Source organism: Pinus tabuliformis, chromosome 1_1 (genome assembly GCF_031772625.1).
Source record: "Pinus tabuliformis cultivar Carrire ecotype Pingquan chromosome 1_1, CPIR1, whole genome shotgun sequence".
NCBI classification, from domain to species: Eukaryota; Viridiplantae; Streptophyta; class Pinopsida; order Pinales; family Pinaceae; genus Pinus; species Pinus tabuliformis.
Genome location: NC_142297.1, coordinates 913,631,989 through 913,650,323, shown reverse-complemented (window position 1 = coordinate 913,650,323; position 18,335 = coordinate 913,631,989). Strand labels below are relative to the sequence as shown.

General features: G+C 32.2%; 1 protein-coding gene across 1 annotated transcript; it reads right to left on the bottom strand.

The window, feature by feature from the left end:
• Positions 1-1,136: 1,136 nt before the first annotated feature.
• On the bottom strand, positions 1,137-3,169 carry LOC149217371 (myb-related protein 308-like). The gene is made up of 4 exons (XM_089392990.1): positions 2,934-3,169; positions 2,679-2,838; positions 2,172-2,301; positions 1,137-1,992 (listed from the first exon to the last, which is right to left on the bottom strand). The coding sequence occupies exons 2-4, from the start codon at positions 2,809-2,811 to the stop codon at positions 1,488-1,490; spliced, it is 768 nt and encodes a 255-aa protein (XP_089249116.1). The 5' UTR covers positions 2,812-2,838; positions 2,934-3,169; the 3' UTR covers positions 1,137-1,487.
• Between the last annotated feature and the right edge of the window lie 15,166 nt (positions 3,170-18,335).

Below are 18,335 nucleotides of genomic sequence, written 5' to 3'. Positions count from 1 at the left end.
ATTTTATGTATTATTATATAATTTTAATGTTTTTTAAGTATTTTTTTTATTTATAATTATATTTTTTTAATTTTTTATATATGTTTTTAATGTTAAGCTCTTTCTTTCTTTTTATTTTCGTGTTATTTTCCATATATAATTATTATTTATTTATTGTTATTAGATTCTTTAATGTCTCTATTAATTAGAGTTTATAATTTGATATTATATTTTTTCCATTAGGTTTTAAATTATTGTTTTTTATCTTCTTAATTTTGCTGATTTCTTATTGGCTTTCTTTTCATTTTTATTAATTTTGTTATTTTTATATTTTTAAATTTTTTGTTTTTAATAAAAAAATATTTGTTCAAAACACATCAGTTTAAAAAATTTTATATGATTTATCCTAAAGAGTTTTTGCATAAATCATGAATCACAAACCTTGCATTTAGAAATTTTAAAAATGTAAGTAAATTCTTATCTTTTTAAGGTCTAATAAACTCAATTTGATTCTAGTGGAATATTAATCATCTTCATTTTGTAGAAAATTTATATAATTAATGGCTTGGAATCTTTTAATATGCTCACTATATGCTTAGTCTTAATGCTTATCACCCTTGTAGTGTATTCAAAAGTTTGTTAGGTTGTATTGACTTTTAATAAATTTAAAAAATTAGATTTGTGCCACTTGGCTCCCCTCCCACCAATTTCTTAGGGATTTAAGATTATTCTAATTATAATAAGTTCCTCCATGATAAATTATTCATTAAAAATTTACTACTTTATTATTTTAAAACTTTTTGATATTTATTTAATTTAAAATTAAAATTAATTTAAATCAATCTATAACTTTTATATATATATTAATACTAATAAAATCTAAAACTAAAACAAATTTATATTAACCAATAATAGATTATTTTGTTATGATTTTGTATTCCAAACATCACTGTTATGATTTTGTATTCCAAACATCACTCATACAGGATTTGAACATATCAGATCAAACAATTTCATGTATGTGAAAGAGACCATGAATTAAAAACTCTGGAATGATTTAATGAAGTTTTTAAATAAAGAAAACAACAAATTTACTTACGACTTACAAATCTCTTAAGGAAGTTTTCAGATAAAAACAAACACTAAAGTACCAATGATAAAGTTTTAAATAAGCAGTGATCATATTATGCAATTAGCAAATGACACCTTAATTACAAAGTCGAGAACAACACATTGCAGCAGGTCGGGTCAGTATCCACTGCATGGTGATAAGCATACATGTGAAGTGGATTCTGTCAACTCCTAAACACTTTTTGCAGGTCGCTGCAACGCTCAGATAACTACCCATCTGTGTCCCTGTCTATTTGTTTTTACGTTGAGCGCAAATTATAAGCCGCCACAGTTGGTATGCCTGTAATTCCATTCTGTTGCGCCTACTATCATATGAATCTTCAACAGTGGGATTTGAGTCCTATTAATAAGGAATCCATCGTTTTCCCGCTCTTGTCTTATAAGACAAGCCTAAATTGAGAGAAACAGCTCGCATTCTGTTCACAGTATCCGGTGTCGCAGTACTTCCCATAATTTATTTGCAGTCCTACGGGATAACAGACTTCGCTGCTGCCAGAATTAAGATCTGAATCCACAGTTTTACGGACGCTCTGAGCTGTGTTTTCGGCGGGGGACGAATTAGACGGCAAACTGATACACAAATTCAGATTGAGGTCGGGATCCTCTTCCGCATCCGGTGCTGCCGGAACGATAGGCGAGCTTTCCGATCGGTTGTGCTGGAAGAAGTCCGTTATCTCCGGCGTTCTAAGGTTCTGGATTACGGGAAATTCGCGGTCAGGAGCAGGCCAAGACAGAGAGGTAGTGTTGCTGGGAGGGCAGAGAAGCCGATGGGACCGGGGATCGATTCCCCTGCTCAGCAGTTTTCTCTTGATGTGCGAATTCCAGTAATTCTTGATCTCGTTGTCCGTCCGCCCGGGCAATCTTGCTGCAATAACAGACCACCTGCGCAGATTGACAGACGAATTGATATCAGTTCGGTCGACAATTAAAAGTTCTGCTAAGGATTGGGATTGGCACGTCAGGAAACCTCTCGGTCCATAGCAGATCGGGGTTTAATATAATTATCAGTTCTGATAAGTAAAAGAATTGATTGAAGCAAAAGAGGCGACGAAATTACAGACTTGTTGCCGATAATTGAGTGGAGTTTGATGATGAACTCATCTTCTTCTTCTGAGAAGTTTCCACGCTTGAGATCTGGACGCAAGTAGTTTATCCATCGGAGCCTGCAGCTCTTTCCGCATCGCATCAGCCCTGCAATCGGAAAATCAAGAAAAGTTCAGATAATCTCTTCAATCGGAAAATCAAGAAAATCTTTTCTTCCGTCGGAAAATCAAGAAAAGTTCATATAATCTCTTCAATCGGAAATTCTGTCGGAAAATCAAGAAAAGTTCATATAATATCTTCAATCGGAAAATAAAGAAAATCTATTCTTCAGTCGGAAAATCAAGAAAAGTTCATATGATCTCTTCAATCATCTCTTCAGTCGGGAAATCAAGAAAATCTCTTCTTCAGTCAGGAAATCAAGAAAAGTTCACATAATCTAATCTCTTCATTCGGAAAATCAAGAAAGCATATAATCTTTTCAATCGGAAAATCAAGAAAACGTTATGTATAATGGGGCAAGAAACCTGCGGCCTTGGGAAGCGAACGCCAGCAGCCTTCGCCGTGGGCTCGAATGTGAGCGATGAGGCGATCGTCCTCTTCTTTGGTCCACGCGCCTTTGTTTATATGACTTTTTTCACAGCAGGGAGTTCTCCCCATCTTGCCAGAGAGACAGAATAATGAGACCTGCCAGGATTGGAAACCGTGACCTAAGACTCAATGAAATGCTTCAATCAAAGATCGCCGTAATATATGTGAAAGGAGGCAGTTATAGCAAGTACCAAATTACAGTTCAAAACATTTTGAACATGGCTAGTTGGTGAGAAATTGAGAATAAATAAATGAGCAGAGTGGGGCAACAGGTGGTTTGGTCCGTAAAGCGGGCGAATGTAGCCATGATTGGTCGGTCCTCTGGTAGTTGTGCTAATTAAAGCTGGGTCTTGTCAACCCAAAACCCTAATCCATCGCTTCACCTTTTCCCTTCCGTCCTGACTCCTGATCCTCACTGGATACCGCGTCCTGAATAATGTGCCCCCAAGACTTGACGCCAACCCAATCCATCGCCGACTGTGTTGTCCTCGTTGACGCGGACGTTCGTATTTTTCGTAATGCAAGAGGACACATATCACACCTTGTCTCCAGTTGAACTACACTTCTTCGGCTTAGACACAGACAATTCTTTTTCTTTCCTCCAATTAGGTGATTAAGCTCCACCGCGTTTGATTGGATGAATCTTGATTACTTTCTACAATGTCGGCCGTTGAAAATCATGACCTCCGTTGGTATGTCGGCGTTGTAAAGTTGTTCCCCGATCACTCTCAAGTAAAGAAGGTTAGTTAGCTTTATAAGCATCGTTACAGAGAATTCAGTCAGCTTTCTCCGCATTAATTGTTATGCATAATTTAGCTGTTAAGTTGATTAAAATGTAAATAGAAAATTTGGAAAAAAAATAAATTCAACTTATTATAATTTAATGTCAAATTGATAGTGAAGGAAATTATTACGGGCTGCTATCCAATAATATAGATTGATTTATCATTGTTATTCAAGGAAAATCACACTACTTAGAATTATTTATTAGTGGTTCGTAAGGGGTATTATCCACTAGTGGTTCGCAAGGGGGCAGAGTTTCACTCCGGCCGAATACCTCAAAGTCTTGGACAGTTCCGTGTTTCTTTATGTTCCAGAAATACGAACTCTTAGCCAAACAAAAACAGTATTAATCTTTTATATATATATATATATTAAAAGTAGAAAAATAAATTCTCTATCTCAGATTTATATCTCTATAGATATAAGAAAAAATCAATTTTATTTTTTTAATTTATATTTACAAATGGTATTGAATGATAATAATTTTCACTATTAATGAAAAATTAACTTACAATCAATTTTATCATTTTAGGAAAAACCATAATCTTGATTGTAAGTTTATGTGAGGAAAATCATTATTAGAATTTTTTAAGTCAACTTATTTCTTTAATCTTGATGATGAATCACACTAAATAATTAGAAAATAATTCCAATGTGATTTTCTTATACATATTTTTATTAAACCATAATATTATAATTATATTGGAAAATTATTACATTTATGTAAATGTAATATGAAAACATAACAATATTAATGAGAAAGACATTTGATTTTAATTTATTTTAAAAGAGATAATTAATGCTTTAAAATATGATTTTCAGAGAATTTAAATATAACAATTATTTAATTTCAAATTCCATATGGTTATATATATATTACTTTGAATGAAAGGAGAGGAAACTTTGGAGAATTTTCCCATATTTTGTGGATAGTAATATTTGGTGGATGATAAACCAGGTAAATCAGCTTTATAGGGCCTAGCCCCAAGAGAATGTAAGAGAACCCATGATTATAATCAACAACAACTAACAACAATATAAAAAAACTTTATGTTAACTAGCCTTAAAGACTATATATATAATCACATTTTTTTTGTTTGCCAAGTTGTCAGAAATTACATCAAACTTGACCTCTGCCTTGAGAAACTGTATTGCATTAATTTCAAATTCCATATGGTTATATATATTTTACTTTGAATGAAAGGAGAGGAAACTTTGGAGAATTTTCCCATATTTTGTGGATAGTAATATTTGGTGGATGATAAACAAGGTAAATCAACTCTACAGGGCATAGCCTCAAGAGAATCTAAGAGAACCCATGATTATAATCAACAACAACTAACAACAATATAAAAAAACTTTATGTTAACTAGCCTTAAAGACTATATATATAATCACATATTTTTTGTTTGCCAAGTTGTTAGAGATTACATCAAACTTGACCTCTGCCTTGAGAAACTGTATCGCATCTAGCCTAAGTCACACCAAACCTTAACATGGTTGGATTCTAAGTCACACCAACCCTTAACATGATTGGATCTTAAGTCACACCAACCCTTAACGTGATTGGATCTTAAGTCACACCAACCCCAAGAGAATCTAAGAGAACCCATGATTATAATCAACAACAACTAACAACAATATAAAAAAACTTTATGTTAACTAGCCTTAAAGACTATATATATAATCACATTTTTTTTGTTTGCCAAGTTGTTAGAGATTACATCAAACTTGACCTCTGCCTTCTGCCTTGAGAAACTGTATCGCATCTAGCCTAAGTCACACCAAACCTTAACATGGTTGGATTCTAAGTCACACCAACCCTTAACATGATTGGATCTTAAGTCACACCAACCCTTAACAAACCAATAACATATATTAGTACACCCCATCACCATCAATTCTACACCCCATAAAATATATATATATATATATATTATTTTAACCTAATAAATAATACTAATTAATAACATTCTTCACTACTCATATAAATATCACACTTATATAAACATATAACTTAAAGAATTATAACATCAATTAAAAAAAATGACATTTTATCTAAACTTATTTTAAAATAAATGGCCAGCTTTCCTAACATGATTATTTTAGAAACTTAAAATATAGCAATTATAACTTAAAATATAACAATTAATTAGTTTCACATCTATATGTCTTAATTGATTTATTTTTATATTTAAAAAAATTAAAACAATTTTTTTTAAACATTTACGGGACAGGGATTTGAATCAGATATTTTTTGAAAAAAAATCTTAACAAAATACTTATTCATCATTCATTTAATATTTTACGAACAATTATTATTATTATTATTTAATAATAATAATTTAATTTCAAGTAAGTGTATGTGTGTTAAATTTTTATTTTGGAATAAGGTTTCTAAAATTTTAATTTAATTATCAATAATTATCAAGTAGATGGTAAGGATTTAACTTTGAGATTTATCTCCAAATTAGTTATGTTATTTTTGTCTTTTCAATTAAATTGATTAATTAAAAAAAATGTTATATGAACAAGTGCCATATGAAGTGAGTAACGGTTTTTTTGGGCATGTGATATTGCAAAGTCATGGTATTGTAACAATGCATAATTATACATTACGAATCTCTTTGGCAAAGTGAAGGTAAATCTCCATGCATAAGGATCTTGTTCCATGTTTTTTTAAATGTATATATGTTTAACTTATATATTTATTTTTTAAAATTAATAATAACAATAATAATGATGATGATGTTGTTATAATTTAGTTAGTTTTTATGATTTTTTAAATTTTAACAACTTCAAATGTATAATGAGTAAATGTTTGGATGTTTATTATGAATTGATGCCATTTAATTTATATGGTTACCCTGGTTATTTTCTCAAGATAATAATGATGATGATGATTAACTTCGGCCAAAACTGATATGGTTTATTGGACCTTAAGAAGTTAAGAAATTATTTGTGATTTTTTATCATTTTATTTTTATGCTAAAAAAAATATTAGGAAAAGATTTCTAATATCGTTTTAGTTTTGCTCACTTAAAATGTCAAGAAGGTTGGTCTTGGGAAAAATATTTTGTAAGTTAGATTGGAGGAGAGTACAATATGGACAATTTAAGAAAAAATGATTATCATTTCAACCCTTGAGTGTGACAAATGTGACAAACTATTTCATCCCATGGTGTTTTCATTATTTATCAACCCCTAGTTTTAGTATGAAGCTCATGAGAATTGTTCTTATTTTAACCATGTTTATTTTCTTCTTAATATAGTCAAGACATAGAAACATCTTTTATTTCTCAAATTGGGGTTGATTACTAGGGAAAATTTTAGGGGCTAAAATTCGGAGGTGGGCTAATTTTCCATGTTTTTCTAAAAAAGATTCACCAGTTTCAATTTTTTCTGAAAAATATTTTCCCAAATTTTACACTATAAAACTATTGTATCTTAAAAATTGCCAAAAATTTATAAGGACTATATAAAATCATAAGAAATTCATAACTTTACAAAAATATTGCCAAGAATTTTATAGTTTGCATATTAAGGATTAGTCAGATTTACCAAGGTTTCTAAACTATCAGATAAATGTCCATCCTTAAAATTTTCCTTTTATGATTACCTCCTTACAATATCTTAGTTTTCTTTTTTCAGTCTAACTCTTTATCACCACATAATTTATCCCTAAATTTTGATGTAATAATATTTTTTATATAATTAGGGAGGATGTTTTTATCCCCACTTTTAAAGATAGACACAATGAGGCTCTTTGTCCAAGGAGTAGGGAAATCTTACTTCATTATTAAATAAAAGAGCTTGTGTGTGTGAGGGATGAGAATATGGCTTCCCATTTTAAAAATTTCAGCTTTATAGACTTCAATATTGTTAGCGAGCCACTTAACCACAAACTTAATGTCTTCAAGAGAAAATATATTATCATCTATAGTGGCACTCAAAATGGTGTCCATGGCGTTAGGGTATTCACAAATATTTTTAAGGTAGGAATTCCAATTCTTCAAGGGAATCAAATTATTTTCTTTATTTTTACAAATTAGAATTTTCGTCTAAAACTTCATGGATTAGATTTAGATAGGTGCAAAAGTTGCTCTCACTTTCGATTTATCTAGTATCTTTTCTTCTTTTTAATAAGAGTTTTGTATGTATTTATCTCATCAAGCTTTAAATATTCAATAGGAGCATCCATAATCACTTTTCCAACAATTTGATGATCATTGTCATACCAAGGACTGCTAGTTTTATTATTCATTTTATATGACACCTCTACAGAGAACTTGTTAATGGAAGCAAAGATGGTTTTAGTAAAAGTATGATATTTTTTATGAAGTTATCCTTATGAATTAAGAGATGTAAATCATTATTTAAATCCTTTAAAAAGAGATCAATTTAAATTTTGTCAACATGTAGGCCCCTTTAGTTCTCGCAATTCTCTTATATGTGGCCTTTCTCCATGATAAATTTTAGAGTTAAGGTTAAAGGTCTATGATCAAAGTTAGGTTCATTGTCATTTAAGAGGTATCAAATATCACATAGTCGATGACACTACTATTCAGCCCATGAACACAAGTTATATGGTTGGAGTTTGGTCGCTTGATTACGCTATTGCAAAGTATAAGGGATTAAGAACTACAAATCTTGACTATCTAAATAAAATCTTGACTATCTAAATGTAAAATAAATTATCGATCAGGTCGTCAAAGTTTCTTGTATCTACTATCTAAAATAAGGTCATCATCTAACCAAAGAGGATTTTGGTTGGAATCATTGTTTAGAAGAATAACTTGGTTACTTGCAATTCTAAAATTAAAGTTTCCTTACAAAAGAATATTATTTTTGTCCTTAAAATTGTGAATATATTATTTCAGTGTATTATAAGAGTAGAATTGATAAATACAAAATAACAAATTGCAATATAAACCATCTTAACTTCAACATTAAAAATTTAAATCCAAATATATTAATTGAGATAATCTATTTTATAAAACCAAGTTATATATATATATATATATATATATATATATAGACACACACACACACTTCTCATCCATTTTTATATAGTTTTCTTATTATCTATGGGGCAAGGCATTGGATATTGCAATGGGATTTTGGTTAAACCCATATCAGTTTGGGTTTGACCAAAAAAATTGCAAAAAATTCTATACTATAACATTACACATTGAAATATATGATTTTTTAAAAATAATTTAATTTATTTATATTCAATTTGATTGGCTATCAAATTGAACATGTTATTGCCCTATTACCTCTATTAATTAACCAGAAGTACATAGATCACATCAAGGTGTAGGATGGACATTTATGATACAATTTGTTTTGGGAAGGTGATAAAATTATTGCTAATGAGTATAATCATTTTATATTCCTATTTATAAAAATGGCTAATGATTAATATAATCTAATAAAAAATATATTATTTAAAATTACATATATAATTTAAAATGATTATTTAAAATCACATATGTAATTTAAAAAGATTTATTAATGGTATGTGAGAGATATATTTTTACTTTTACATTATATTTTTAAGGGGTAGAGGTCACTTAGGTTTTTGTGCGAACTTAACTATATATGATAGCTTTTACACTTTTAATGAATTAATGATATTCAAAATAATAAGATGTTTGCAATACGAATTAAATATAAAATTTCTTATATTCACAAACCAAGGTATAATAAAAATCTATGATAAGACCTCTATTATTTAAATTCCATAAAACCATATCGACCAAAAAAAAAACACCAAAAACTAAATATAAACTATTAATAATTATTTTTATGATGCAATACAAATAATGTTAATTTACAAAATTTAATAATACATTTAATTACAATTTGAAATTAATCTAATTATAACGTTTTAAATTTTTATTGATTTCTATTTTAATTTAACTATATTTAAATTAAACCACAAGCACTATCTAACATATTCATTGAGCTCTTCTCTCACTCCATCAAACTAACTTTATGTAATAATTTATAACTTATTTTATTTTATGGTGAGAAAAACGTTTCCACCTCCATTTCCTTTAATATGCGTATAAGCTACCTCATAATTTGTAACTTCTTTATTGTGAGAAAAACGTTTGCATCTCACTTTCCTTCACCATGCGTATAAGCTATCTCATTGTTTGACCCATCAATCATGCGTGGATACCTCTCGTGAGTTAAGTGCTGTGAACATTAATCTTTTAATTAAATACGAAAAAATAAGTTATTTGAACTTTATAATAAGTATGATTAAACATGAAAATCATTAAAACAAATTGTATTTATAATCGCGATGAATGGACTATTAATAAATAAATTATAAAAACGATATATTTAAGAGTTTTATCGAAGTATTAGAAATTTCCAAAAATTATATATTTAATTTGAACCAAGAAAAAGACAATAAGTCACACAATTAATTGGACAACTTAAGAAAAACAATGTATCATAAATAAATAGTATGGAAGAAAGTTAAGTATAATTAGATGGTTTGTGCTAAATTTTTTTTGTTTTTTTTTTAAATTGGAATTCATTGATATAGTTTTTAGTTTTTGAAGATGAGTGAAGTGTTTATTTAAAATGTCAAATACTTTAGTAATAATATATAGTATTGTAGAAGACGTTGGAGTTTTGCTGTTTGGAATCAATTTAACTCGGTCCTTCTGTCTCTGGAGTTTAGGTATTTGTTTTGGTGTTTGGAATCAATTTAACTTAGGCTTTGCAATTTTGGTTTTTGGAATCAATTTGCAAGTAGTCCCACCGGTATTTTCAACATCAATTTTTGGTAAGTTTGTAATTTTTCATTTTTAAATATATAAATAGACTTAATATATTATTTTTTTTGAAATATTTAAAATATGTAAATTTTACAATTTAAAATTACAATTATAACATTTTTTAACCTAGATATATTTTATATATTATTAAATATATTATTAATCTAGATCTATTTTAAGTTTGCAACTAGGGTGGTTTAAAAAATTATATATAGAGAGAGCACATTATATTACATATACCATTGGCAAAACCATAGATTGTCAAGTTGTCAAATATTTATAAGTGTTGGACACCTAATCCTCAATGGGTTAGTGTGGAAGCCGAATAGACAAAAGGTGTCCAAGAGACCTTGGGATGTGAAACCCAACGGTCAAACCATGTACTATAAATATATATGTTTTGTTAATAAAATTGTACTCTCATGTTTTGTCTTTCCTATTTGTCTTTGCCATGTGTGTGTTTAACATGGTATCAGAGCAAGTGTATTCCTGCCCTGCATAATTACTTTGAGCCATTTGTTTTATGGTCTTTATGTGCAAGTCATTTCTGCCATCACTTATGAATATTTTCTCAGCTAAATTCTAGCTGCCACCTCCGTCATTTCTCCAGCGCCATTTTTGGCCTCCCTCTGCTTTGTAACTCCCTATTCTGGCTATTTTCTGCCTTGCATACAGAGCGTTGCCCCTCTACTCTTCTCTGACCGATTTTTTATAATTACCTACATATAACGCTGCACTGCCCTGACATATAATCCTGATGCATATATAATGCGTTTCCCTGACATGATATAATCCGCTATTTTATATAATGCGCTACCCTGATATGGTTTGCCTATTCTGCCCATATTGCAGAAACTGACATCATTGACAACTAGAGCGCAGGTTTCAAATTTAGGTTTCTGCATCATAACTCCACTGCCATTATTCTCTGTCCTGCTCCTCAACTTCCGGAGAAAGATCATTTGGAATGCCAAGCATCTGATGGACTCTTTCGGGTGTTTCACAACTCTTAATTATCTCGGCAATTTTTCGACAAACCAGGCATGAAAGACTCGGGATATCAAGAAAGTGGGTGGCCATTGCAATTTCAGAGAGGGTTTCACAATCGATTTCCAGGAACTGGACATCCCATGGATCGATATCGTCTATGGTCTCCATGGGTCGTGGCGTATAATCTATATGATATATGCAGAAGCCTTCGGTCTCACAATGCGTAAGCAAGTGTCGTTTCTTGTGCTTCCTGGCTTGTCTTCCTTTCCATATCTATAATTAATGAACTCGGCTAGCACGACAGTTTGGTTTAGAGTTTTAGTTGAGTACTTCATTTGGTTGCATTGGTAAAAGGGGTGCATTCAAACTATGGTGGGTTTGCTTGCGTTGGTATCATATATATTTCTTGAACGCTGGTCCAGTTTAGCTCAAAACGCTGGTATTCGTTGCTTGGCATTCCACTTATCATTCATTGCATCAAAATGGCTGAGATCATAATCAGCTGTGGAAAATAGAAAGACACGGAGCCTTGAAGAACCTTCGCCACCCTCAAGCCTGGCATACTCTTCCACTATCTCTGCGATTGAATACTGGAGCATGATTTGTGTTTCTGCGTTGAAGAATCTCCAACATCATTGTGCATGCCGAGCACTTCTGTACGTTGAGATTTTGAAGGCAGTGTGTTGCAATATTATTTCAATTCAAATCCCTAGGAGTTCTTTGTGAGCACTGTATTTGGTTTTGTGGTCATGGTAAAATGCTATGGTATATATGACCAGTAGTGATACATATTCAATATATGGTATGCGTTGAGTTCCCATAAAAAAAAGGTGGTGCTGAAACGATGTTCGAAGACTCCCGCGCATGACCGTGTATTGGTGAAGAAGGTGCATTGAACCATTCATGATAGAACATTGAAGATATGCCGAGAATACAACTTGGTGATATATGCGAAGTTAGTTTTGGCACTATTCAAGTTATTTCCATGTGAATTGATATATTGTGCATTGGTCATTTTGGTGTGGCTCCATATACTATGCGTTGGTTGTTTTGGTATGGTTCCATTAACCATGCATTGATTTCCCTTAAAAACGATGCTCCTGTGTTCATACATGCATTAAAGTTTTGAATAGCCGTAGTTCATACATGCATTGGAATTTATTGGGTTGTATATGGCATGTGTTGAATAGACTAAATAAAAGAGATGGAAAATAAAGGTGGGAAAGTGGTATTTTTTATAGCTATGGGGTCATAACAGATTTAGGAATCAAATGAATATGTGCTGGGCTCTAGCCTCTAGGCCATGGCAGGTATGAGAAATCCGTTATATAACAGTCTCCATGCAACCGTAATTCAATGAATTGTGATTGCGCGGAGCGGAGTGGAGTGTGATCAGTCCTGCCCTCCTGCCTGCCTGTCAGTCATGTCATGTCTTGTGAGTAAAGAAAGAAGAGGGCATGCAAAGCAAGTGAAATTTGTGAATACCGTCGGGCTATATTTGGTTTTTGTATTTTGAAGACCAAGTATCATATATGAATTAATTACTGGGCATATGCGTGTGTCCGAATAGTTTTGGAAGACCATGAATAGTTTTGGAAGACCATGTATGGTGAATGCTTTGTGCATTTTATTTTTTATGGTCACCCTCATGCGTCGATTCATATATATATATGAATTGCTTCAACATTCAAAAGTTTTGATACGCTGTTTTCATAACTGTTGCTTTGACATATATATGTTGTTCAGCTTTGGCACACCACAGCAAGCAATTTGCAGTTTATGATATTATGTACAACTCTTTCTTTGGCAATCTGTAATCCCACAATTGCAGTTGTTCCACATGTTATCATCAATGGTTACAAGAATGTATTAGCAGTCGCTATTTAACTTGACTATTCTTTTCCACTGGCCGAGAAAGTGAAGGAGCATTTGAAGGATCCAAGCAAGTTTGCAGTTGTTGTTGCCCCAGTGTGGCATTGTATTTAAAACTCATTATAGTTTTTTATCTACATGCATTGATTCCTTGATTCGACTGCTGCATAAGAGTTTGGTGGGCTGTATAAAGGCAATGATTGTTTTGACAAATAAAAGTAATCTTTTGTGAAGAAAAGTCTAGTCTGTTGTATTGTCAGAACATAGTGCTGATCATGAGTAAACTCTTATTTTTATGTAATGGATTGTAATTGGTGCTTGCTGGTTGCACACTGATCATTTGCTGCACATTTATAAAGGATATTGTTGTGTACTGTGAGTGGGTATTACTTTTCTGCATTGAGTAGTAGTTGTGATCAGTTTTTAAGGTGTAATTCTGACATTGAAGAAAAATGGCCAGAATCAATGAAATATTAGAGTTCCTCAAAACTCTCATATTTTCTACTACTCATGATACATTAAAAGTCAGCAAAGTTTCTCTCACAGACATTCAAGTCTGTCTACAAAATGCACAAGAGAAAATTGATTTTTTGCAGCTCGAATCTCAGCTACAACAAGAAGAATTAAAACAGAGGAGTCATTCTGAACCTGTTTCTATTCAAAACAATGAAATAGACTCCCATAAGCAGCAAGACAATATTGTTGAATTTCATTAAGATCCAGTGCCCAATAAAGCACCAGTTGTACATGCAGATGCAGAAACTCAGTCTGCACTTCCCAAGCCCATCATCAAACCTTGGGAACAGCTTGTCCATAACAAGCATAGAACTGGTCTTGGATATGACAAGGATGTGTCCTTTCATATTCCAGACTACTCAAAGCCCATTCACTTTCAAAGTGCTGGATTCCTTCATGACAGTTCACCACCATCTATTCCAGATTCTGCCCCTCTTCCACAGCAACAGCAACAACAACAGATTGTGAACTGCCAACACTGTGACCAAGTTGGCCATTTGAAAGATCACTGTTTTGATCTTCATCCATGTAAGCATTGTCATAAAACCACCCATTCTTCACACAGATGCTTTAGAAACAAACGTCCTGCAAGAACAAAGATTCATCTTGGATGGATCGCATCTTGGCAATGGGCATCAACAACCAAGAAGATATTCCAATCACATGTCAGAACTTGTTCCAGAGTATTGAAAAATCTTGCAGTTGAGTTTTCTCCATCATCTCACCTTGTATCTGACAAGGGGGCAAATGATGGTCATCTACATGCTTCAAAGCCACATCAAGTGAGTATGAGCCACAACCTGCCACACCAGATTCAGAGTTGTAGCCAGAAACAAAGATGCCCCTGAACATGCCTTCAATTGGTAATCTGGGACACTTCCTCTAGTAGAAGACTTTAGCTTCTTTCCAGTTTCGGAAGAATTCCAGGAACAAAATTGAGAACACTTCCTCTAGCAGAAGACTTCATCTTTTTGCCAGTTTTGGAAGAGTTCCGAGAATTGCATTAAGCATTCCAGAGTTGTTGGGCATCCTTAAACCATCACAGGTTGAGACTTCCCTTTTTAGGTTGAAGTTCTCCCTTTTATGCAGGGTGAGACCTCCCTTTCATGGTTGAAGGTTTCCCTCTTCAAAACAATCAGAGCACTTCCTCTAGTAGAAGACTTCAACTTCTTGCCAGTTTTGGAAGAGTTCCGGGAACTGCACTAAGTGTTCCAGTGTTGGTGGTCATCCTTAAACCACCACCCTTTATACCAACATTTCAGAGAGCACATTCAGCCTAGTGTTGCCATGCATTGTTGCACATTTTGTATTATAGCTCTCTTCTTGGACTCATACATAACCCTTCGGACTAGGGGGGGGAATGTTGGACACCTAATCCTCAATGGGTTAGTGTGGAAGCTGAATAGACAAAAGGAGTCCAAGAGACCTTGGGATGTGAAACCCAACGGTCAAACCATGTACTATAAATTTATATGTTTTGTTAATAAAATTGTACTCTAATGTTTTATCTTTCCTATTTGTCTTTGCCATGTGTGTGTTTAACAATAAGCATTATTTTGCTATAATTTTTTAATTTTGATTTTATTTTAAATACTTTAGTTTTTTTTTTTTTTTTTTTTTTATTTATTTATTTATTTTTTTTCACTAAGTCAAAAATGTTTACATAACATAAATTACAACATTTCTTCCATACTAGGTTGGAGAATGCCTCTTGGTTAAAAAAACATAAAACCAATCTAGCTCCATCTTAAATCCATTTCTTCCATACTAGGTTGGAGAATCTTAAATCCAGATCTACCAAATGCTAGAGTATTGTATGTTTTTATGGCACAAAAAACATAAAAATGGGGTTTGTTCAAGTCCAACATTGCTAATTTGATTTAAACAGAGTTATTTGTGAGAATTGATAAAATTATATGTACGAGAGATAATTTTGTATAACAAATTTGCTTTGATCAAATTATAATTACCACAATCATATTAGTAAATGTGATTGATATACGCCAATAAACATCAATTTCTTTAATAAATATTTTAATTAAAATATTTACCCTTGTAATATCCACCATTCATAAGACAAAGTCAAGGCTATCCTTAAAAAAAACACTGAAGCAATCAAATATTTATGATCATTATCAAATTTCTATGTTAAAAATGTTTATAAAACTTTAGCATCGTAATGGGCAATACTTATTTGGAAAATAACCTTGGGTCTACAATGGAACTTCATTTTTCTTCTTTTTCAGAGGTAAAAAAACTCTTGGTTTTTATAGATGAGTCAATACAATTTTCAAAAATACATAATTTGGCAAACATAAAGTATCACAGTTGTCTACATATCACATTTTCATCATCTATTGTACCAAATGTATCGGAGGAGTGATGAAATATGATTAGTATCCATAGTCAATATAGAGTAACAAAAACACCCCAGGTGTATCACATATTAACAAAAAAACTATCACATATGAACAAAAGAACCCCAAGGTGTATCATCAGCACAATGAAACTTAGAAAACAAAATGCAGTAAAACATATAAAAAACAAAAAATTACAGTCCCCTATCATGTTAACCACAGATGATTATCCTGCATGATAGTAATACCCCATTTTATCGCCATGGGAGAGGAATGTTTGTCTCTTCCACGAGCTCGTCCCCATCACACAGAATCAACAACTATATTTTTGTTCCCTGGGAATGTGGGAGAAAGTGATCTGTTGAAAAGAGTCTTTGAGGATCCGCAGATGTTCGAACCAGCCCACCAGGTGTGGTAGAGATATGGAGTTGTTGCCATTCATATACTCAATCAGTACTTTTGAGTCTCCCATAATCAGAAGATTTTGAATATTCAATTGTTTTGCATACCACATAGTCCCCCACATTGCCAGAGTTTCTGCCCACATATTGGATCTGTTCCCACCATGCCAGTGTATTTTGTAGTGCCTTTCCTGTGTGATTCTCAGCCAGCCTCCACATCCACATAGTCCTGTTTGTGCAGCTCCGTCAAAATATCCTGCAGGGAAACTGATATGTATTGGTTGTAGTTGGATGCTCATGTCTCGAGGAGGCGAGGTTTTTATCTCAATAGGACCCATCCATTTCACAATGTTGGCCATAATCTGATTTGTGTTAAGTGGCTAGTCCTCAAATATTATGGCATTCCGGGCCATCCATAGTTCCCAGAAGATAATAATAGGAATTGTCTGAAGTCGACAATTTATTGTACTCCACCCAATTAGAACCTTTTCAATAGTATTGTGTGATTGTAAGACAAAAGAGAGCATTTTAGATGACCATGTCCATACCTGAGCAGCAACCGGGCAAGTCAGCATAAGGTGTAGATTAGTTTCCAAAGCCCCTCTGCATAATACACACCTCCCTGGTCCATGAAAGCCCCTCTTTTCCAGATTATCCCAGGTCAATGTTTTGTTCTGCCACACAAGCCAAGTGTATAATATCATCTTGATTGGAATTCTAGAACTTTTTGTAGATACAATCTTGATTTAAAGTCATTTTATGATTTAGCATGAACATATAGTTATCTGCCACCCTGATGGCCCCCTTGTGTAGGTTGCCATCCCATGTGATTTTGTCCCCCATCCCCGATCTACATATACCAGTGTTGTTGATATTAGATATATATATTTCCCATATGTCAGCATTGATTCCTATGAGGCCAATTTCCGCCCCAGTTTTCCAGATAGGGAAGTGATCTCACCATGTCCTGATGACCTGTGCAATGAAGAAATATCCCCTCGATTGTAGTCTTTGTATGATTTCTACCTTCAATATGTGATTGCAGGCGGTCCCTTATTTTGTCTTATTTTGTCTCTACCTATAATGATGTTATGTCCATTTTCTATCTTCAAACATATAAATAAGAAATAAAATAGCAATTAAACTAATGTCAGATTGGCACTTTGCTCAGTGATTTGCTCTTAAATCTCTTTAGAATTTATGACACCTTAGATTACTTTATCTAACCCCAAAAATAAATTTAGCGTAATACAGGTGAAATTCTATTTATATAATATGAAATTCCACTTTTACTACATTTATATGTCGTCTAAAACAAATTTTAAATAAATATCCCAATTTGGAGCTGCAGAGACACCAAAGCTATAAATCGTAGCCCAACAAGGAATTCCACATTAAACCCATATGAACGTCCCACACCCTGATTTGAAAACCAATCATGTTTTCTTTCAAATTATTCTTTGAGGTTGATCCAACCATATTGTTTGAACTGATCGAGGGCAAAATAATCTGTATATTAATATGAATCGTCTTATTCCATTTTATATCATAGTTTGGATCATAGTTATTAAATTTGAATTTATATTCGATTTGATATAGAAAAAATTGACTACCTCAAATTCAATACTAAAAAAATTAGAAATATAGATATTCTAAAATTAAAATTATATTTTTAAAATTTACATATATATATATATACTTTTTATTTTTCTAAATTAATTATTTATAAATTAAAAATATTATATATGTATCTAATATTATATAATTCTACAAAATAAAACACCATAAGACAATAATTTTTAGAAAAACCTTTTATCTTCGAATCCTAAATTTTAATATCTTTTAAAAATGAAAAATAACAATATTATTAATTA

What these genes read in the sequence shown, in the direction of transcription:
- LOC149217371 (XM_089392990.1), bottom strand. Translation starts at nt 2,811, where the DNA reads ATGGGGAGAACTCCCTGCTGTGAAAAAAGTCATATAAACAAAGGCGCG. An exon ending in TTCGCTTCCCAAGGCCGCAG is followed by an intron (nt 2,302 to 2,678) that starts GTTTCTTGCCCC and finishes TTCCGATTGCAG; the next exon opens with GGCTGATGCGATGCGGAAAG. An exon ending in CACTCAATTATCGGCAACAA is followed by an intron (nt 1,993 to 2,171) that starts GTCTGTAATTTC and finishes CAATCTGCGCAG; the next exon opens with GTGGTCTGTTATTGCAGCAA.